The sequence below is a fragment of the Manis javanica genome, chromosome 6 (genome assembly GCF_040802235.1).
Source record: "Manis javanica isolate MJ-LG chromosome 6, MJ_LKY, whole genome shotgun sequence".
Lineage (NCBI taxonomy): Eukaryota > Metazoa > Chordata > Mammalia > Pholidota > Manidae > Manis > Manis javanica.
Window position 1 is genome coordinate 114,585,563 of NC_133161.1, and position 23,483 is coordinate 114,609,045.

The window sequence follows — 23,483 nt, forward strand, 5'->3', positions numbered from 1 at the left end:
AATTTAAGACTATTGTTAACAGCCTGAGTTGGAGATGATGGCTAGAGTAAGGCAGTGGGCATGAATTTGTGGGAGCTCTACAGACTAGATTTAGTGATTTCTGTAGAAGCAAGCTGTCTCCCTGTTTAGACTGCAAACCACTGCAATTTACTAGCTGTATGAATCAGAGTCTGGACTAAAATATTTGTAGTTTGCTCATCTCTAGAGTAAAGATAATGCCCATCACCTTGCCATCCTCATATAGCTGTGACAATAAAAAATGATAACATACATACTCAAATCATGACCACATAAATGTTTTATCATAAAATTTCTTGGCTTTTAGTCTAGTGAACCACAATTTTTCATGCATTCACCCATATTTGTTGAAACCCTACTATGTGCCAGTATACATACAAAAGATCAGCTAAGATATGGTGGCACCCAAACGTCACTGATTCTGAAGGCATCTCAGTCATTCTAATGAATTGTTCAGCTGCTGGTGGCCGGTGTTATTTATACCACCTCTTTTCTCTTTCATTCATGTCTTAGTTCCCACCTTGACATCATTTTATTGAACTTGACTACCTCCATCAGAAAATAGGGGGGGGAAAGGCAATAAAAGGAGATGAAACTCAGCCTGTAGGCTAACTAAAATTAAGCATAGGAGAAAGAGAAGAAGAAAACTTATTGCTAAGAATGAGGCTTCTTTAAGTTTTAATGATCTGCAACAGATACAGCACAAATTAGTAGAGACAGATGAGTCATTTGTGTAAGTACTTACATACACAAAAACCTACACTCCTTCACACAAAATCATAACAGACACATTTAAAAAATTATAGCTCCTATTGACATTTTTCAATATAAGATTAAGATAAGGCAGCTAAGCGATTTGTTTTCTTCCAATTTTGTTGCTGCCTTTTTGAATTCTAGGAAAGGAAAAGGAAGCACTCCAACATCAAAAAGCATCCAGTTTTAGAAATGAATGTAGAAAACCCTTCAAATGAATAGCTGTAAAGATTGTTCTTAATTTTTAATTCAAAATTTAGTGTTTTGAGCTTAAGTCTTATTGATGTTTTCTAATATACCATCATATCGTATTAAATTTTTAAGGTTTTGCTATGACACCCAGAAGTATTTATAACTGCATATTATTCTTCTAACAGTTTTGATACACCAGATATAAACCTTTACCTCCTCTTCTAATACTCTCCAAGTTACATGAATAAATAATAAGCATTAAAATCTTGGGTGATTTCCCAAGAGGGCTATTGCTGAAACAGAGACCAACTTCATCTTCTTTCATGTCTATTAAAAGTCACAAATGAAAATCCCAGGTCGCTCTTTGACAAATGCTATTTCTCCTATTGGCTTCCAACACAGTTAAACAATCTAACCTTGAGCCAAATGAGACAGCCCAGAAATCTCTTCTGCTGCTTTCTCTGGTCACAACAGAAAACTGGCTTTACATTTAACTTCTTGCATGAATTTTCTAATGAAAAACTTACCTCTGATGTTTGAACCAGCAAGAAAAGTCAGCTCTAGCAACCAGTTGCAGTGCTCATATGTCATTCATCTTTGTACCTGCACATATCCCCCCACCCCCCTACCCCCACCCCTGCTTTCCCAGCAGTGTCAGCTTCTACTGAGTGTCTGACAAACATCAGCTGACCTAAGTGAAGGACTGAAATGGGTTCAAGGACAGACCTGCAAAAGCATTTCTTCATGTTGGGGATTATCAGAATCATAGGGCTCCCTGCGCAGTTTTTCCACATCTGCAATCAGGTTTCTGTACCCAACAATTTGCAGAAGGCACGCCTGAAGAGAGATTCCCAACCTAAAATATTTAAAAATAGAAGAAACACACATGAGGAAAAATGAGACAAACTTTGGCATTCGTTCACTTGATGTATGCACAGCAGAAATTTTCATATTATACAATATTTAGGAAATAGAATGTATTTAATAGAAGCTCAATTTCTTACTGACGCTCCACATGGACAGTTGTGGAACTTGGCTACAATTTACCTTCATTCTGGCCTTTTCTTAAACCAAGCTGCAACAATGTGGCTTCCAAAACAAAGGAGTTCTTTACGCAGGTGACTTGAAGGTAAGATGTAGAAAATATAGGTGATAATGGGTTCTTAGGGATCATTTAGCCCCCCTAAGTGGGTATGTCAGAAACACTTTAGTAGGGGTGTATGTGTGTGTGTGTGTGTGTGTGTGTGTGTGTGTGTGTGTGTGTGTGGTGGAGAGAGTGAGAGGAATAGAGTGAGAGTGTATGTGTGCATGTGTGTCTGTGAGACATAGAGAGAGGAATAGTTCTCGGGGGCTTAATTGCTTGAGCACATCCCTGATATATGAGGCAATGCCAAGAGACAGAACTCACTATTTTATAAAATTTCCTATTCCATTCCAACACTCTAGTTGTCTGGACGCTTTTTTTATGCTGTTTCAATATCTGCTTTCCTTTTTACCAAGTGGTTCAAATTCTGCTCTCTGCACAAGTTTCCATCTTTCCCCTGCCATGCTGACTTATTTTAAGATAGTGATTTTTGTACCTTCCAGTCTGATCTCCCAGGTTAAAAAAAAAACCCAAACCCTATTCCTTCAGTTCTCTTCAATGGAACAAGATTTCAAATGTTTTACCATCTTGCTCAGTCTTCTCTGAATGTACATTGTGTAATTAATGGCCCCCTTAAAACATCACCAGAACAGGAAACCATGTGGTAAGTGTGACACACAGAGGGGGTCATTACTTTCTGTGATCTGAATGCTGTTTTCCTCCTATAATGCAGAACGTAAAAGAGGGTCACAGAATATTACAAGTTTATTAAACTAGTGGCTAAATAATCACCAAGATCCTTTTTTCATATAAACTTTTTTTGTACACATAAATTTCATACAAAATTTTGTTGTACTTGTTTGATGTACATTTTTAAATCTAAAGGTAGTATTTCACATTTATTTATTTATTCCTGCTAAGTTCTTTATAGTCATCCACTTTTATGGTTCGAAATTGTTGAACATTGGCAATTTCATAAGATTTGGCCCAAGAGTTACTCCTATTCCTAATTCATCCACTAAATTTGAACGTTTTTGCTGCGGTTGAGGTCACTAGCATCACAATGACAGTGTCATCATCATCTTTTTTGAGCGGGAATGAGATGTATAGAGGTTAAGTCTAAAGTTGGGGGTTCTAGAGAACTGTAAGTTTTAGGACTGTATGCTTCAAACACAGGGGGCAGTGTCAGATAACCTAGAATACTAAACTGAAATAAAACTGAACATTCAATCAAATGGCCCTTATAATTGCTTGTTACCATAGCACAAAAAAGCTAAGTCAGATATTTAAATTTAGGAGGGGCACAGTGGCATTGGTCATCCAGAAAAACCAGTGCAGGACTAACAAGGGATTTGATTTTGAAGGAAAGAAGAGAGTGGGAGGAAAAAACAGAAGGGAACAAGGGGATCCGGTGTAATTTTTACTGTAGTAATTCTTACCACGAGCATAAGCAGCACTTGAAAAAATGTAATTAAAACAAAGTAAGGCTGACGGTAACAATGGCTTGATAAATTATAAAATAGTTCTCCCAACCCACTCTATTTCTTGATTTTTTTTCACAAAATTAATTTAAAAAATCATTTTGTCAGTGCCACTCTAGAAAAAAAGCACTAAAATCCATATAGAGAGATAAAAACACAATGTAAAAACCTGTTAACTTTTTCTTTCCTAAAGGAAATCAAAGGAATATATGACAAGGAAATGCTGGTGAATGAAACATAAAACTTTCGTAGGAGAGACCGAAAAGATTTGCCGTTAAATCTAATCCACTCTCTAAATATGACTGTAAGTCTAATATATCCCTCATGCCCAATTGTAGTCTTAAATTTGTGGCTCAATTTAAATTTGAAATTAATTGCTTTCTTATCAGCTTCCCAGAGAAATAAAATTATGCCAGAAGATTTCAAAAGACAATTACTGAATAATTAAATCACCTTTAATGGCTGAATAAGGAAAAGGAAGCTAATCAGCTGAAGTGTCTGCAGGAGAATGCCACGGAGACCACATGGGAACAGTTTCATGATGAGGCCCAGTCAGCTGGTACCTAGAATCCCTCCAAGAGCAGAGCTGTGCAAAGTGCACTCTGACATTCCCTTCAACTAGAGCTCCTGACTTTGGCAACTAAAAGCCTTTCTCAACTGTAACATCTAAAGTTCTCATGTATGCACATCTGAAAGACAGTTTGATTGTTACCTACCTAAACCATCTCTAAATATATCTGTATGTGGAATTTATTCTACCCAATATCCTTATCCCAAAATCTTACTGAAAAATTTCTGCACCCAGTGGAAAATAAAAACTTAATTTTAAATGTCATGTACATTGCCAAATGCATTTTAATACTTCCAAGATGAGATGATTAAATTACAAAGTTCTAAAGTCTTCATATAAAAACCATCTCTCCCTCCCACACATGCCTGTCTTCTTGACAAGCATGTAGGAACTGTCTCCAAGACTATCAGCCTGTCATGGACTGAAGGAATATTCTTGATAGAGCATGCTCAGCTTAGGCACATTTATAATTTGAACATCTATTGTTAGTGTAAAACAGGCACTGTGTGGAGTGATTATTGACGAAGTGATTATCCCTTTATTTCATCTTCTGATAGCAGGGACATCCATCAGATTTCTTACATTCATTGCATCTCAGAAGCATAAGCATAAATCACAACAGAAGTACAAAGTTGCTGCTATTTACAAAGCACCTTTTTTTCTTTATTCTTGTTCTGAAAGTCAAAACACTGCAGATGATTATTTGAGAGGAGGGAAGAGAGAGAGAATGAGCTCACTCGAATGCTGTAGAAATAGCCATTGAACCTGTGTTCTACATTTACAACATAAGAAACGTTCTTACTGTGGATTTATGTCGGGGTTAATTTTTTTCAATTCAATGATGTCCTCCACAGTTTTTTCAATACCATCAGGGTGAACACTCACTGAAGTCTGCAACAGCTGGAAAACATGTTTCAGTCAGTTCCCTTGTCATGAACACCAGTGGCTTCAGTGGGGTCTATTGAGATAGGGGCTTCAAATATTTGCTTAAAGTTTCTATATAAAGATACTAAACTATAAGCAAACCTTTGTTTAGGATTTGAATTCTAGTAAATTTGATGTTTTCATAATGGGGGTAGTACAATTTTCCTTAAATAAGAAATACATAAAAATTTTAAGTCATTGTCATCTGTTTTAAGCTACTTACATTGAAATATTATATATATATATATATTTTTCTCATCCAACATACATGGCTCCCATTGTTAATGTGCATTAATTACTCAGTCTATGACTGAATAAAGCATATGGGGGGACATAGTCTTAAGGATGCCAAGACTTAAGAAACTCAGATTTTCTCTTTTATCTAGATGCTTCACTCTGTGCTGTAAAAGCTAGCTTAGTGGCTTCTTTGATTTTCTTGGAAAATCTTGAGTATAAAAATAGATGATAAGGATATTGAGGAAATACCAGAGAGTTAACACTTCTCTTATCTTCAAGGAATACTTATTTTATGATGTAAAACAGGTATAAAAAAAGATTAATTCAACAATGAAGTAATAAGTGCATCATAAATCTCTAGAAATTCACATACAGTGGCTGCTCTTGTGTCAAAAGTACAGTGGTTTGTGATGCAAACAATTCTTCCTTCTCAGTTTGCATTAATTTTCATAACCAATGGTATATTTTTGTTTCTTAAAATTTTTACTTTTTGATGATAGAGTAACCATCCAAGTGCAAATTTGCTGAAAAATATAGGAAAAATTTTACTTACTTTACTTTTTGAATCCCTCAGTGATGTTTCTGTAAGAGATAATAAAAAAGTCATTCAAAAGTTATCCTTCACAAGTAGCTTAAAATAATGTTCTGAAATGTAACACTGTATCCTCAACCCCACCAAGCTTACATTTTGCTTATTTCTTTGTTTCAAGCTTACCGATTTTCATAGTTCTAGAAGCACCAGGCTTGGTGTTGTAACAGATCCGTTGTAGTTCACATCTTCCTGTCAGCTTCCTCATTACAAATTTCAGGCAACGCCACAGAAATTTACAGTAAAAATACAGGCACACATGGATCAACATTCTGTCAAAAACAAAAGACAGCACCCTTCCAAAAGAATTCTAGAAGAGACTAGAAAGCAGCCACCACCAGCAAGAAAAGGAGCCCAGAAGAAAACCAACCGTTAGACTTCTGAGTTTACAAGCATATTTCATTTTTCTAATCCCAAGTTATTTTTTTCTAAGGGAGCTACAAAAATCCATCATTAGAAGGTCTGCGTGGACAAACTTCCTATATGACTGCAATTTAATGTCCTAGTCAATTTAATAATCCAACAAACTGAGGGTGAGGCATGGGAATCCTTTCTTGTCCTACAAATATTTTGAAAAATAAATCAGTACCTCGATAACAGTATCCTTGGGGTTTAGAAGTGGTCTCTCCCTTAGATACGGGGCAAGAACATGCTATGGCTGAAGGGTCCCCACCAGTAAGATGGCAAACTTCCGGCTTCTCTTCGGGGTCCTCGGTTCCCACCGGCGCCACCTGAAGCCCAATCACCTCTCGCCCCCCTCCCAATCCCAGCACCTAGCCAACAGCCACCAGCCCCATAGAAGTAACACCACAATCACCCTATGCCCCTTCCTATATAACCCAGCACCTTTCCCTAATAAAGCGGAATTCTCCAGTGAATTGCTGCTGTGTGTCGCTCCTTTCCTTTCAATGGCCACGCTCCTCTCCAGCCTCTGCAGACAGCCTCCCAGCTTGCCCAGGTTCTTTCCCAACCCCTTTCTAGTGGTTTCTTTTTTGTGGGAGTGGGAGGACACTATTTATTTCTTCCCCTGATCCCGTTCTTCCCTCCTTCCCTTTCTCTCCTTTGGGCACTGTTGTCCTAGAGGACATGGTTGTATGGCCACCTGTCTTCTCTGCTAACCAATCCCGACACTTCTTGGACTTGCCAGAAGCCTCCTCACCAATTCACTGAACAAGTGTGTTGCCCCTCAGTCCCCCAACATTCTTTCATTTAAACTTTCCCCAAACCTCACCTCCTGGTGAGTTTGTTTCTAGCTTCTGCTAAACAAAGTTTTCTTTATTGCATACCCTGTCTCACTCCAATAATACCTTAACAAACTATGAAGCATATGGTCACCAATCACGCACTTATTCACAACATCTCTGGCACATGTGAATTCGTGTTTTATGTTGATGTCTGTTTTTAGTATGTGAGTGTCTACTCTTCACAGTACTGTTCAGAGTCTCAAAATGACTCAAGTAAAGAGGACTTACCATCCAGGAATTTATATTCAACCCATCTTCTCTTAATAGTATGCCTTCCTAGGAGGCAGTATTATTTATATTACTTCCTATTGGTGTCATTTCTAAAAGGTGTTATTTTTTCTCTAATGTCCACAAATTCTCTTTAGTTCTAACATAAGGGGATAGGGGGTTATTCAGATGAATCAGGGTAGCTAACCAATAGCCTCAATGCTGTGATCCACTCCTACATATGACCCAAATTCCTAATTGTGTTCCTCTGCTCAAATTGTTCTGCCTCCAGTATCTTGAACAGCTTGTGTTAAAAATGAAAATTCCAACAGCCTAACTTGTGCAAAGGCCTGGGGGTCTATATCATACAGAGGCAACGGGAACAGAAGAAACAGTGTAAGTAACTGAACTGCTACATGAAGACAGCACAATGGAATCCTTTGCAGGCAATAAAATTGTGTTCTAGAATATCTAATAACATGTGAGAAAATGGGCATAATGTTTATTAAGTAGAAAAAAGATAGAAAGCAATATGTATAGGATGATCTACTTTTTCTTTAAAAAAAATAAAGCAATTTTAAGGTGATGTGTGAACAAGAAGAAAAAGATTGACAAGATGCACAATAAGACTGCCAACAGTAATGTTCTGGGTAATAGAATAATGAGTAATTTGTAATTTCATTTTTGGTTAAGTATATTTTCATTTGTTCTATAATAAGTATATATTATGTTACTTAAAAAAGCTATAGCAATTAAAATGTATAAAATGATCAACAAAAGCCATTACAGAAGTGCAAATAAAATTTCAGTGTTAAGTCAGATTCTGCCTAAAGACAAAAAATGAATTTGCTATATTGTAAGGTCTGAAATTCAACTGTTTTAGTCAAATATGTTCTAAGATCTTTTAAGATGTAGGTTATTAGCTTCCAAAGAAAAGAAATAACATAACTCTAAAAATAAGTTTAGTGGAACATTTAAATAAATGAGTGAGAAATTTTATAAAACCTCAACTTGCTCTCTTGGAGAAAGTTTTTTTTCCCAAGTTTTTTTCTGGCATAACTATTGGATAGTTATGCCAGACAGAAAATAATTGAGCAGTACCTTTCTTAACTGGTCACCAGCCAAATGGTAATGATATTAATTAGTGATTGGCATTATTCCTATTACTAAGTCAGGGATAAAAGCCTTCCATGATATCTGTCCTTATGGTATCCGTGTACAATTTCCAGTAAAGTTTGCCTAGCACATGGGCCAGCTTCTCCACTGCAGCCTCATTGAAGTCTATGTGCCCAACTCCATGATAATCAGGTTCTTGTGGTACTAAATCTTCCTAGAAAAAATGGGTTCTGATTATTGTTTAAGTAATATCTTTGTATTCACCCTGCTTAGAATATAAGCCACAAAACCATATCATAGCTTAAACTACTGAAAGTTTCCCCAGCGCAAATTCTTCATCAGACCTATATAAAGATGTAGCTTGAAACCTAGAGGCAACATCCTAGGTGGCAGGAAGTGTCCAGCTGTAGAGTTACTTACAGCCCATCTGTAATTTCTCCCACTGGCTTCTTTGCTTATGAGAAGAAAATGCTGGGGAACTGTTTTGCATAGAGATAGTCTTACATAAAAGGAGAGGGAAGACATCATGGTTTATGTACTTTTTTTTTGGTGGGGGTGGGGGTGAAAGGGTTATACCCAACTTTATTTCCATGGTGGCAGGTCATTCAGGTCTATGTACTTTTATCTTTTCTTTTTTTCAATTCTCCTGAGGATATTCATGCTGTCCGAGACAGGGAAACCCAGTGGAAATCTACAGTGGGGGGTCAGAGATGATGCGTCATTTCTTAGGGCTCACCACTCTGCGAGGCGTATCACATTCCTCTCATACAGTCACACAAACAATGTCATGAATCACGAAAGAGAGCTGACATCACTTGTGAGCTGACATCAACACATTGCTTCCTTACCCTTTCATAATTTCTGGGCCAGGAGTTCTGATAATGCTTTTATTATCAAGGATATATTTTTTACTTTTTCCTTGTTTTGCTAATGAGCTAACATATCCAAAAATATAACATTAAAAGGCCAGATTGTTATGCTAGGCTATCTTTTCTTGCTATGCTGGGTACTATATTTTTTAAAGCCAGACCATCAGATCAAAGAATATTTTGGCCGATATAATTTATTTTGCATTTAGTCATAAACCTAAGGTGAGGTCAGAGATGCAAACACCAGTGCTACCCCTAACTATGGAAGCCTTATTTTGTAACAGAAACAATCCTCAACTTGCTTCCTCATGAAAGGATAGGCCAGCAAACCTCTATATGAACATCTCAGGACGGCTGGTCTTCACCACCAAATGCTGTCAAGAACTCTCAAAGTTTTGGACCTATTTAAGTCCCTAAATTATAAAGTTTATGGAAAAACTGATGAAAGTCAGAGGAAAACAATAAACATAGATATTTTGGGAGAATGTTAGATTGGTTTGACATGTTTACCCTGAAAAGGAAGAAATTAAGAAATGGATCTTTAAATGCCTTAAATCTTTAAATTAGCTTAAAGCTAATCACTATTTAGTTTGAGAAAAAAGGAGGGAAGGAGGGAAGGAGAAAGGGAAGAAGGAAAGGACAAAGGGGGGAGCAAAAGTGTGCCTGCTTATTGATGAGTTTAAGGATTTCTGGATTCACAGTACCTTTCCTCCTTGTAATTTATCTTCTTATGTTTCTGAATGCATGCCTTGAATGGAGGCATCTCAGATGTACCTGTGAGGCAGATCCCATTTTCTTTCTTTAATTACACTTTTCTGTTCCTACTTTCAGAGTAAGAATTACAGCCTCACCCTCTCTACCATCTGAACCTATGTTCAGGTGGTTTATAGATCTGCTTGTTTTGTCTCCTTGGACTGAGTCATTAAACCAATAAGCTTAGTTTTAAGTGGGGGAATATAATGCTTTTTATCTTTATAATTAGACTTGGTTTTTTTAGTTCTGATGGAAGATTCTCAACTCACTACTGAAAAGACATGCTATATTTTATAGGAACAACAATCAAACTCAGAAGGCTATGAGAAGAAAGTAAGGATCTTATCTATTTTTAATAACTACATGCATAGACAACAGATTTTTGTGTCTGTTTAATCACACTTCTTGATAGTACCCCAAAAGGAGTTACTATACTTCCCTAAGGTTAGTGCTTTGCTTAAGCACTGGGAGAATCTGATTTAATAATAACTACTTAAACACATGTTCTACTTCCAGTATTTTCTGTTAGTGCAGTTTATTAATATGCTGCAGAGTGAAGTTTGTGGCTGAGTTCACAGCAGTGTTCTTCCGTAAGATAATTATAATGACTTTTATTATTTAACATTCATTCTTTAGCTTGAACCAGAATAGCCAGCCAATGTAAATTATTCAAAATGGATCATATCTCTACTACCAAATAAAAGCGAGCTCCTGTCTTGTGGGGCTTTGTTAGAGGAATCATTCAACAGGAAGGGGCCTCTGAAACAAGAGATGCCCCTAGAACCATGTAGCCTCCTGCCTGTGGGGTGAGGAGGGTGGATACCTGTAGGGCAACACTACTCCATCATCTTAAATTTGTGACTCTAACGTCTCTTTCAGAATGATAAGAGAGAAGTGACTTATTTTGAACAGTTTCACTGAATTGCTAACGGAAGTTATTTCTTGCTTGAAGAAATTCTATAATGAATAAGAAATAACACTCTTGGTGAGGAAGGATACATTCAAAATAATTACAGTTCTTGGTTCAAACCACAGTTTCCTAAAGGAATACTTTTCATCTAAATGGCCATAAAGAAGAGCAAACCACTCAATGATTCCAGCATTTCGTGCTCTTGCTAAAATGATATTTTAAGGAATTTCAGTAGTTCTATAGCAGTTCCTAGTTAGGGTCAATGGCAAGCAATTGGAAATTAACTTGTCAATAGGTGTTTGGCCTGGCAAACGGGACCCTCTCTTTAATAAGCTTCCTACAAGGAAGAGAGGCTGCTGAGGACTTGTTCATGAACTGGAAATGTGAACTCACACAAAGAAACCTTTGTTTCTAGAAAAACAAGAATATTTCCCTCCATTGAGTAGTGGGGAGACAGTGCTTCATGTCTAGGCAGCGGGGGGCCCCATGGCCTTTCCATCGTTCTTTATGGGAAGAGATCCTGCTGCCTCTTCCCATAAATCTATCATGAATTGTTATTATCCAAAATTCTATTACTATAAACAAAAGTCATGTTTTTGATATTCATGGGAAATTTTAGTTGCAAGCTGTGGGGAAAAGGAAATTGCTTTGGTCAGGTTGCTCACCTGACCTAAACTACTTGATGATGTAATTAGCCTACTGCTAGGCTACTGCTTCCACACCCATAGGCAATAAGCTATTATTGACTGAGTCACTATATAAAGAGCTCTGCCCAGTGCTCTGGGTGGAGGCAGAAATGAAGGTGGATTACAGACCTGCAGGCTGCTGGATGCAGACGTGATTCTAGTGCTCATCTTACTGCTGGGACAACAAAACTGGGTATAAACTCTTTTACCCCAAGAATGTTCCATTGTCATTTCCCCAAGAATCCTCACTGATTGGAACCCTAAGGCAAGACATGGGCTTAGAGAGCAAGAGCTGACTCGGGTAACTAAAAAATATTATTAACGGTTTATCATTTTCCTTTCAAAGAAAAACAGACACTTGTTTAATTTTTAATGACATACCACTATATAATTAAAAATTTGATGTTAAATACATGCATTTTATAAGATTTATTTTTAAAATTCATATTCCATTTTTTGGCTATTTGGATAATACTTTTATGGACTTAAAATAAGGGAAGCAGCAAACACCTCATACTTTGACAATGTAAAAGTATTTAAATGTATTCTCAAATATAAACTTTTATTATGAATAAAAGTATTTTTAAAAGAACAAAATTCAGTCACTCTATAGGTAAAAGAAAGCCATCATTCAGAACATGCCTCAAAATCTTATATAGGGAATGAGGAGTGGGCCTGTTATTATAGATTCACTACATAACACAATTATTTAATGAAATATAAAACCACCAGGACCAGAAGAGGATTAAAGATGGTAGCAGGAGAGGTGAGACAGAGGCCTCCCCCCAAAACCACATATAATATGAAAATACAGTTAAAACAACTAATCCTGAAAAAGCAACAGGAAAGAAGGCTGCACCAGACTGCATGCACCTGGAATAAAGAACAGACCTCATGCAACAGGGTAACACACCAAAGCTGTGATCTGGTGGGACACAAGCCCTTCCTCTACCCCAGCTCAACAGTGGGAGGAAGAGAAATGGAGTGGGGAGGGAGTGGAGGCCTAGGACTGCTGAACACCCAGCACTGGATATCTGTTCTGGGAGCGCGAACATACATTGCATGGTGCTCTGGAGATTATTGGGGTTGGAAAGCTAAAAGAGGTGGAATACTTGGAGAGACTGAGATTCCAGGTGCTTGTGGAAAACAGGGATCCACATCTGGCTGCTCTGGGACAAAAGAAAGGCAGGCAGTCTGAGAGGCTTCCTAACAGGAAGAGGGCTGCTAAAGGGGAAAAGATTGCACAGGGGTTGCTGCTCATGAGAAAGGACTGGTGGACAAAATTGTCCAGGCACACTCTGCAGATAGGGAACTTTTAGAAGCTTCAGGTGCTCCATCCTGCTACATGGCTATGCATCTCAGAGACCCCCCCCCCACTGTGATACTCAGCCAGCTGAACCTTCCTCCTGGCCAGCACTGGCTTGCAAACTGAAGCCCCTGCACTGGCATCAGGCCAGCAAGAGGGAGGCCCTGCCTTTGGCAGCTACAAGCACAAAGCATAGAGGCTTACACCTGTGTGCTCGGCCCACGGGTTCTAACAGTGGAGACAGGCACAGCAGCTGGGAAGCAGGAAATAGCTCTTTCCTCCACACAGGCACCAGTGCCGCTCCCCTACAACCCCTAACATCGCTACAGTGATTGAGCAGCTCCAGAGAGCAGAGAATCTGGGCAGTAGAGGGCGCCACCTGCAAAAATGAAACATTAAAGCACCTTGGTTCAAACCCAAATCCCACAAAACACCAGAAAAAGAGAATTGAAACTGAATTCACCAATCTTCCTGAAAGAGATTTCAAGTAAAACTCATAAAAATTCAAGAACTCAGAGAAGAATTCAATTCAATCATTAAGGAATACAGTATCTGAAATGAAACATACAATGAAGGGTTTTAAAAGCAGATTAGATGTAGTAGAGGAGATGGTAAATGGAATAGATATTAAAGAACAGGAACTCAAAGAAGTTGAGGCACAGAGAGAAAAAAGGATCTCTAGGAATGAAAGAATATTGAGAGAACTGTGTGACCAATTCAAATGGAATAATATTCATATTATAGGGGTACCAGATGAAGAAGAGAGAGATAAAGGGATAGGAAGTGTCTTTGAGGAGGTAATTGCTGAAAACTTCCCCAATCTGGGGAAGGAGATAGTCTCTCAGGCCATGGAGGTGCACAGATATCACAACAAAAGGAGGACAACACCAAGACATATAATAATTAATATGGCAAAGATCGAGGATAAGGACAGAATATTAAAAGCAGCCAGAGAGAGAAAAAATACTACATACAAAGGAAAGCCCATCAGGCTATCATCAGACTCCTCAAGAGAAACCTTACAGGCCAGAAGGGAGTGGGATGACATATTTAATGCAATGAAGCAGAAGGGCCTTAAACCATAAATATTCTCTACCTGGCAAGATTATCATTTAAATTTGATGGAGGGATTAAACAGTTTCCAGATAAGCAAAAGCTGAGAGATTTTACCTCCCACAAAACATCTTTACAGTGTATTTTGGAGGGACTGCCATAGATGGAAGTGTTCCTAATCTTTAATAGCTGTCACCAGAGGAAATAAACCCACAGTAAAGAAAGGAGAACAGTTAATTACTAAGCAGATGCAAAATCAAATCAACTACCCTCAAAGTCAGTGAAGGGATAGACAAAGAGTACAGAATATGATACCTAATATATAAAGAATAGAGGAGGAAGAAAAAAGAGGAAAAAGGACCTTGATATTGTGTTTGTAAGAGCATACTAAGTGAGTTAAATTAGAGTGTAGTATAGTAAGGAAGTTACCCCTGAACCTTTGGTAACCACGAATCTAAAGCCTACAGTGGCAATAAGTACATTTCTATCGATAATCACCCTAAATGTAAATGGTCTGAATGCACCAATGAAAAGACACAGAGTTGCTGAATGCATAAAATCAAGACCTGCCTATATACTGCCTACAAGAGACTCACTTCAAACCCAAAGACATACAGACTAAAAGTGAAGAGATAGAAAAAGATATTTCATGCAAATAGGGAGAAAAAAGCAGGAGTTGCAGTACGTGTATCAGACAAAAAAGACTTCAAAACAAAGAAAGCAACTAGAGACAAAGAAGGACATTACATAATGATAAAGGGGTCAGTGCAACAAGAGGATATAACCATTATAAATATCTAGGCATCCAACCCAGGATCACCTACATATGTGAAACAAATACTAACAGAATTAAAGGTGGAAATAGAATGCAATGCATTCATTTTAGGAGATTTCAACACACCAATCACTCCAAAGGACAGATATGCCAGATAGAAAATAAGTTAGGAGACAAAGGCACTGAACAATACATTAGAACAGATGGACCTAACAAACATCGAAAGAACACTCCATGCAAAAGCAGCAGGATACACATTCTTCTCAAGTGCACATGGAACATTTTCAAGAATATATCATATACTAGGTAAATTCAAAACATTGAAATTGTACCAACCAGCTTCTCAGACCACAAAGGTATGAAACTAGAAAAAAATTATGCAAAGAAAATGAAAAATCCCACAAACACATGGAGGCTCAACAACATGTCCCTAAATAACCAATGGATCAATGACCAAATAAAAACACAGATCAAGCAATATATGGAGACAAATGACAATAATTCAACACCACAAAATCTGTGGGAGGCAGTGAAGGCTTTGCTAAGAGGGAAGTATACTGCAAGACAGGCTTACCTCAGGAAAGAACAATAATCCCATATGAACACTCTAAACTCACAATTAACTGAACTAGAAAAAGAAGAACAAATGGCATCCAAAGTCAGGAGAAGGAGGGACATAATAAAGATTAAAGCAGAAAGGAATAAAATTGAGAAGAATAAAACAATAGAAAGAATCTATAAAAGCAGGAGCTGGTTCTTTGAGAAAATAAACAAAATAGATAAACCCTAGCCAGACTTATCAAGAAAAAAAGAGTCTACACACAAAAGCAGAATCAGAAATGAGAAAGGAAAAATCACTATGGACACCACAGAAATACAAAGAATTATTACAGAATACTATGAAAAATTATATGCTAACAGACTGGATAACCTAAAAGAAATGGACAACTTTCTAGAATATACAACTTTCCACGGCTGACCCAGGAAGAAACAGAAAATCTAAACAGACCAATTACCAGCAATGAAATTGAATCGGTAATAAAAAAAACTACCAAAGAACAAAACTGCCAGACTAGATGGCTTCACCGCCAAATTTTATCAAACATTTAGTGAAGACCTAATAGCCATCCTCCTTAAAGTTTTCCAAAAAGTAGAAGAGGAGGAAATACTCCCAAACTCATTCTTTGAGGCCAGCTTCACTCTAATACCAAAACCAGACAAAGACGCCACAAAAAAGAAAATTACAGACCAATATCCCCATTGAACATAGATGCAAACACTCAACAAAATATTCAGCAATCCGAATTCAATAAGAAATTAGAGAGATAATCAATCCATCATGATCAAGTAGGACTTATTCCAGGGATGCAAGGATGATACCATATTAGAAAATCCATCAACATCATCCACCACATCAACAAAAGGAAGGAAAAAAACCATATGATCATTTCCATAGATGCTGAAAAATATTTGACAAAATTCAACATCCATTCATGATAAAAACTCTCAACAAAATGGCTATAGAGGGCAAGAACCTCAAAATAATAAAGGCCATATATGACGAACCCACAGCCAACATCATACTTAACACCAAGAAGCTGAAAGTTTTTCCTTTAAGATTGGGAACAAGACAAGGATGACCACTTTCCTCACTTTTATTCAACATAGTACTGGAGGTCCTAGCCATGGCAATCAGACAACACAAAGGAATAAAAGGCATCCAGATTGGTAAGGAAGAAGTCAAACTGCCATTGCTTGCAGATGACATATTGTAGATAAAAACTCTAAAGAATCCACTCCAAAACTACTAGATCTAATATCTGAATTCAGCAATTTTGCAGGATATAAATTAATACACAAAAATCTGTGGCATTCCTACACACTAACAATGAACTAGCAGAAAGAGAAATCAGGATAACAATCCATTCACAATTGCATCAAAATAATAAAATACCTAGGAATAAACCTAACCAATGAAGTTAAAGACCTGTACTCTGAAAACTCCAAGAAACTCCTGAGAGACATTAAAGACAATACAAATAAATGGAAATTCATCTCGTGCTCATGGATAGCATTAATTAATAGTGTCAAAATGGCCATCCTGCTTAAAGCAATCTACAGATTCAATGCAATTCCTATGAAAATACCAAGAGCATTCTTCAATGAACTGGAGCAAATAGTTCTGAAGTTCATATGGAACCATGAAAGACCCCGAATAGCCAAAGCTATCCTGAGAAGGAAGAATAAAGCTGGGGGGATTACGCTCCCTGACTTCAAGATCTACTATGAAAGCCACAGTAATCAAGACAATTTGGTACTGGCACAAGAACAGACTCATAGACCAATGAAAGAGAATAGAGAGCCCTGATATAAATCCAAGCATATGTGGTCAATTAATATATGATAAAGGAGCCATGGATATACAATGGGGAAATGACAGCCTCTTCAACAACTGGTGTTGGCAAAAGTAGACAGCTACATAGAAGAGAAGAGAATGAAACTGGATTATTGTCTTACTCCATACACAAAAGTAAACTCAAAATGTATCAAAGACCTGAATGTAAGTCATGAAACCATAAAACTCTTAGAAGAAAACATAGGGAAAAATCTCTTGAATAAACATGAGCAACTTTTTCCTAAATGCATCTCCTTGGCCAAGGGAAACAAAAGCAAAAATGAACAAATGGGACTACATCGAGCTAAAGAGCTTCTGTGCAGCAAAGGACACAATCAACAGAACAAAAAGGCATCCTACAGCATGGGAGAATATATTTGCAAATGACATATCTGACAAGGGGTTAACAACCAAAATATATAAAGAACTCACATGCCTTAACAACCAAAAAGCAAATTACCCAATTAAAAAATGGGTGTAGGATATGAAGAGACAATTCTCCAAAGAAGAAATTCAGATGGCTAACAGGCACATGAAAAGATGCTGTATATCGTTAATTATCTGTAAAATGCAAATTAAAACCACCATGAGATATCACCTCACACCAGTTAGGATGGCCAACATCGAAAAGACAAGGGGCAACAAATGCTGGCGAAGATGTGGAGAAGGGGGAACCCTCCTACACTTTGGTGGGAATGTAAATGAATTCAACCATTGTGGAAAGCAATATGGAGGTTCCTCAAAAAAGTAAAAATATAAATATTTGACCTGGGAATTCTACTCCTAGGAATTTACTCAAAGAAAACAAGTTCTCATATTCAAAAAGACATATGCACTCATATGTTTATTGCACCATTATTTACAATAGCCAAGATATGGAAGCAACCTAAGTATCTATCAGTAGATGAATGGATAAAGAAATGTGGTGCATATACACAATGGACTACTATTCAGCCATAAGAAAGAAACAAATCCTACCATTTGCAACAACATGGATGGAGCTAGAGGGTATTGTGTTCAGTGAAATACGTCAGGCAGAGAAAGACAAATACCAAACGATTTTCCTCATTTGTGGAGTATAACATCAAAGCAAAACTGAAGGGACAAAACAGCCGCAGACTCCCAGTCTCCACAAATGGAGGGGAGGTAAGGAGAAGGGGACTGAGGGGTATTATGATTAGTGCACACATGGTGTTGGGGCAGTATCATGGAGAAGATAATGTAGCACAGAGAAGGCAAATAGTGACTCTGTGGCATCTTACTACACTGATGTGCAATGACTGCAGTGGGGTATGGGCGGGACTCAATAATATGGGTGTATATAGTAACCACATTGCTTTTCTTGTGAAACCTTTTTAAGAGTGTATATCAATGACATCTAAAAAAAAAAAAAAAGAAAACCACCAGTCCCAGGTTAGCAGATATTTACAATATTATGAATAAATGAATTTCTGTTGAGTTAAAGACCTAGAGTAGCTGAAGGAAACAGTTTTGAAATGAATTTGGGGAAAAATAGAAATAATCATCGAGAGGTAGTTTACTTATTCCTTCACTGTAGTGCACAAATACAAAATGAAAAGACTGGCAAAAAGAGCAGAGATTAATGCACAGGGAAGAAGTGAATACGACTCAAGAACTTAACTGCTCTGCAAACCACATGCCTTCCCTGTCCACAAGGAACCTAGTCTAGTAAGGAAAATGACAATAAAAACAATAAACAGAAAACCAATGTGATAATTCTACAAAAGAAATCACACAGTTTTAGGCAGAGAGAAAGTACCTTCCTCTGTGATTAGATAATAAAGCCAACTCTTGGTTATCCTAACAAAGAGACAGGTACAACGTGAACAATCAGGATGCCTAACTTCAGAACACAAGGGAAAATAAAATAGTTAAATGAATGAAATTCAAACCAACATTATTGAGCACCCATGGCTTTCATTTATCTTGCTCACTCATGCTCTAGTAGAAACGGCTTAGTGAACAGTGAGGTGGCAATGGGCAAGCCCTGGTGAGGTCACCTACAGGAAAATGCCCAGAAACTATTCAGGTTAACATGTTTCAGCAAAGGTGTGGAAACAGTTTTTGTTTCTTTTAATGCAGGGAATGAAATTATTTAAAATATATCTATATGTAGATGTATGTGGATGTGGATGTGTTTGTGCATATGTGTATATATACACAGATATATCTGTGTATAGATGTATATTTATGTATGTATACAAACACATGTGTATAAGTGTGCATGTATCCTAAAAAACAGAAAACTGTGGCTCAAAGTACCAACCTGCAGTGAAAGAGGTTTTTGGATGTGCCATAAACCTTCCCATTCTCATAAGCTCAGTCAATGTCTCAAGTGATGTTAATCAAATTCTGGGGCACTTACAGGACCCTGCACCTTCTGCCCTGCAAAAGCAGTAGAAATTAGTTGGTGCTGAATGGAAATATTTCCTGATTAAATAGTGTAGTGTCTCTGGAAGTCTGACTTCAAGTCCAGGCTCAGTTTGCTACCATGAGCTGTGTGACTTTGACAAGCTACCCTGCTTCTCTTACAATTGTAAGGTGGTGGGAATGGGCTACAGTTCTGGTGCTAAGAGAAGGGTAGATATGTGCTGCAAGGGAAAAAGATTTTTCGTTTGGCTCTCACTTCTCTTTAAGGTCCACTTCAGGTCTGGGTGAAAATGTTCCCGTGCTTTTGGGCCATTTTATGCTGTGTTTGTGAAGGTATCCAAGATATGTCCCCAACTTTATCTGTGTGACTTATCCTCTACTTACCCTCAACAGGGTCTACAGCCAACAAACCTGGGCCATCTGTTGCTGTGGCAGCCAGGCATACTTTCCCAGGCTTTGTTCACAACATCTTCTCTACCTCCCACCCTCTCACTTCTTAGTTAAAAATATTAACATCCTAGTCTTCCCTTCCCCTCAACTTCATCTTAGTGAAGCCTTCCCTGAATACTCTTGTCACAAAATGCCTGTAGCATGTCACTGATTTAATTGAAATAAAATTAATAAAATATATTATACAAACTAAACTGTAAGACTTGGGACTCAAAAAGTGCTCCCTTTTTTTCTGATCACAGACAGATGCACTTCTTCTCCTTTTATCCCTTGTGTTCTTTCAATGCAGACCATGGCTTATGTCATATTGGGTGACTGTGGGGTACCTATCCAATACCCCAAATCCACTCTCAATTTAAAATACACCCTTCAGCTGGGTGTACTAATTCTGTAGCATTTGTCTAATATTTATGTAATGTTTTTTAAACATCAAATATTTTTTCCACTCCTTATGTGCTAAGTAATTACAGGCACTCATATATCCAATGGTAGCAGGGAGCTAGAGAGCAGAGTGTGGATATGATGTACTTTAAATGCGGATTAAAAGCTATTCTTTCTCACAACCTGGTTTCTTTAAGATTAACTTTATTTCATCTGGAGCTGTATATGGAGCATTTCATTCTAATGCATCTCAGAAGTTGACAGGTTAATAACTCTGGGCTTTTAAATAATGCTGAAATCTTCTCAGTGAAAGTCAACTCCTTATTCTGCATAATGTATTTGCTGAGCTCAAGAATTAACACCTAATTTATTCAGGCTATATTTACATAACCTTCTCTTTGGTTTAAATGAAAACATAGCCAAAACTGTCTGACATCAGTGGGAGTGGACTACAGGATATAAAAGGCAATCTAAATTATCTGATAGAGTTTGTAGTGCAAGATTATTACTCCTTATCCTCTTATCCTTCCAAATTCCATAGACAGTAACATATAGGTCACACACACACATATAACTTAATAAAAGCATTAAAGACAAAAACTAAAGTCAAAAGCAATAATCAACTAAGGAGGGGCAATGACTGAGTTTTCTTTTATTATTTCAAAACCAATGGTCAATGAAAATCCTCAGGTTTCTTTCTTGATGTGTAATCTATTATCTTACTTCATTTTCACACAAATAATCAATGTCAAGTAGTATTATAAAATATATGTGCCAAGTTAAAAGGGAAGAATTTGTATCAGAACACACACTATTCAAAATGTGCTGGTTAGATTATCCTTAGTGCTAGGCTGTGTGAAATCACATGTAGATATTCACCATACCAGTTACAATCAAGTACAAATTAATTTTAAAATGTTATAATCTCTACTAAACACAGTGTTGCACCTATCCCATTTAACAGAAAAGTAACAGAAACAAATACTACCATTTCTCCTAAAATGGCAGACTTTGAGGCTACTAAAGTTTTTCAGAAACAAGGAAGATATTGAAGAAGAAATCCAGTAGTACAAGTCTTAGCACAAACCTTAACCATTACTATCTCCTCTTTTAAAGAAAGAGTTTGGGACTTTTAAGCTTCATATCATGCTAAAGCTTTCTGTTAACACGATTCTATAGTTAAAAGACACTATGCTTACATTCAGGAGGGATTTATAAATACCAATTTTTCATGAATGTGTGAATATATGGGTTCACTACTATGGCAACCAAAATCATATCAGTTCAAATATTTCACTGGCAAACGTCCTAGTGATTTTTTCACATGGTTAGTACATTTACACATATGAGATAAACAGGCTCAGGAGTATTCTGTACAATAAAACAAGTGCTAATACCTGTAAATGGTTTAATCGTGACTTACTAAGAGGTTTTCACAATTTTAGGATCCAGTGAATACCCGTAGCTACACCAAAACAGTGAATCCCACACAAACTGATTTAGGTGCTCTAGACAACCATGCAACCAAAACTAGTGGGGAAAAGAAAACCTTCAATTGCAGCCACTGAAAGAATTCAATTGTTTCCTTAAAAGAAAGCAAGTCCACTAATTATTTGCTTAGAGAAAACAGCCAGAGCAAGGGGCAACAATGTGTAATAGTGGTAAGCCACCATCTTGAGAGAAAGTTTCTTAGAGAATGGGTTATTTTCTAACTTTCAGGACCTGATTAACTTTATTTTGGCCTATTTTAATATGATATAAAATTTCTCTGAGAATTTCATGACTAGAACTCTAAATGGCAGTTTTATCTTCAAAATAATTGCAACTACAGGCCTACCAAATGGCTATCAAAACAAAACAAGATCACCCCAAAACACGAACATGTATGGTACTCTATAAAGCACAATCTTCAGAGAACCAACAATTAAAACAGAGGCATCACTAAGGCAAGAGGGGCAAAAGTTTAGAACAGAGATACATATATAAATATGACACACACACACACACACACACACACACACACACACACACACACACATATATATGTATTCTTTTTTAACTGAAAAGGAACATTTGAAAATGCCTGCATGATTGGCCAACCCACTAAAACCTAAACTAAGAGATATTTAAAATTGCTTATTTCAGGAAAATGGTTCTAAGCAAATTATATTTATTCCTTGAATATTAATGCCTCAAACCTCAGCCTAATGGTTTTAAAAACATGGCATCACGGCTGTCCCATGCTTTTGTGCCCACACCATCATGTCTTGTAACCTCCCACTTGTAAGACTCTTGGTTGTCAGTATGAATACAGAGTTAGTAGAGGAGCCCTGTGACCACAGTATGCTTACCACACATATAGTGCTATTTTATGCAATCATGAAATACCTGATTACATGATCACAAATGGTGACAAAAATATTGTCCTAACTGGCAAGGAAGTTTCTCCATTTTAGAGAGCTCCTTCAGGAACTGGAAATACTCACCTCACAAAGTGCTTCATTGTGACGGTTTGAATATACCGGTATTACCCAAGCTGTCCTCCAGTAATTCTTCCAAATTTACCTTTGTCAGAGTAAGCGTAGGCTGTGGGAGGAAATTAGATATGTTTACTGTTAATGAAGCTGGAAATCCCAAACCCAAGACTACTCAGACAACCTGCTCTGGACTCAGAACATTATCAGCCAAACCGCCCACACAGCGACGCCACTCGGTGAGCGGAGAGTGTGGCTAAAGCCTTTCACTTAGTAATTACACAACTAACTTTCATTTTAAGTCCCTTGCTGGAGAAATTATTAGTATCATGAGCAATTTCTTCAATAGTCACCCTTTTCTCTGTTTTGGGTATTGTTCATATATTTTGAAGAACAGTATTTGTCAGAAGAATGAAAATGAAGAACCCTAAGATTAACTATCCTGATGTGCAGATCTCTGATGGTCTTAAATGTGGCAGCCGTAACCTTCCAGAAGTAAAACTCACGAAGAACTAGACGCAACTGGTAATGGCTTTAAGCTAAAAAAATAGACGTTGAAGAGCCACGTACTCCCAACAAATAAATGATATGTTCCCGGCCCCATTTTTTTCTTTGCTGCCACTG

At 37.4% G+C, this 23,483-nt stretch overlaps 1 protein-coding gene and 1 long non-coding RNA gene across 7 annotated transcripts in view; one reads left to right on the forward strand and one right to left on the reverse strand.

The window, feature by feature from the left end:
• Positions 1–4,895, forward strand: part of LOC118972745 (uncharacterized) — a 49,190-nt gene extending 44,295 nt beyond the window's left edge. The window contains exons 2-3 of the long non-coding RNA XR_005061825.2: positions 3,722–3,832; positions 3,918–4,895. This is a non-coding gene — a long non-coding RNA (uncharacterized lncRNA). The remainder of the gene's footprint in view (positions 1–3,721; positions 3,833–3,917) is intronic.
• ELMOD1 (ELMO domain containing 1) overlaps positions 1–23,483 on the reverse strand; it is an 84,792-nt gene that overhangs the window by 30,846 nt on the left and 30,463 nt on the right. For 2 of the 6 annotated variants that reach the window (XM_037020354.2, XM_073239316.1), the window contains exons 1-5: positions 22,872–22,972; positions 5,976–6,121; positions 5,814–5,842; positions 4,902–4,999; positions 1,690–1,819 (exon numbers count right to left, since the gene is read on the reverse strand). In XM_037020354.2, the coding sequence (XP_036876249.1) occupies positions 1,690–1,819; positions 4,902–4,999; positions 5,814–5,842; positions 5,976–6,121; positions 22,872–22,888 (420 nt within the window). In that variant the 5' untranslated portion in view covers positions 22,889–22,972. Of the gene's footprint in view, positions 1–1,689; positions 1,820–4,901; positions 5,000–5,813; positions 5,843–5,975; positions 6,170–8,997; positions 9,108–19,450; positions 19,565–22,871; positions 22,973–23,483 lie in introns of those variants that run through there. The other 4 variants (XM_073239317.1, XM_017641932.3, XM_073239319.1 and 1 more) reach the window with 4 other exon arrangements.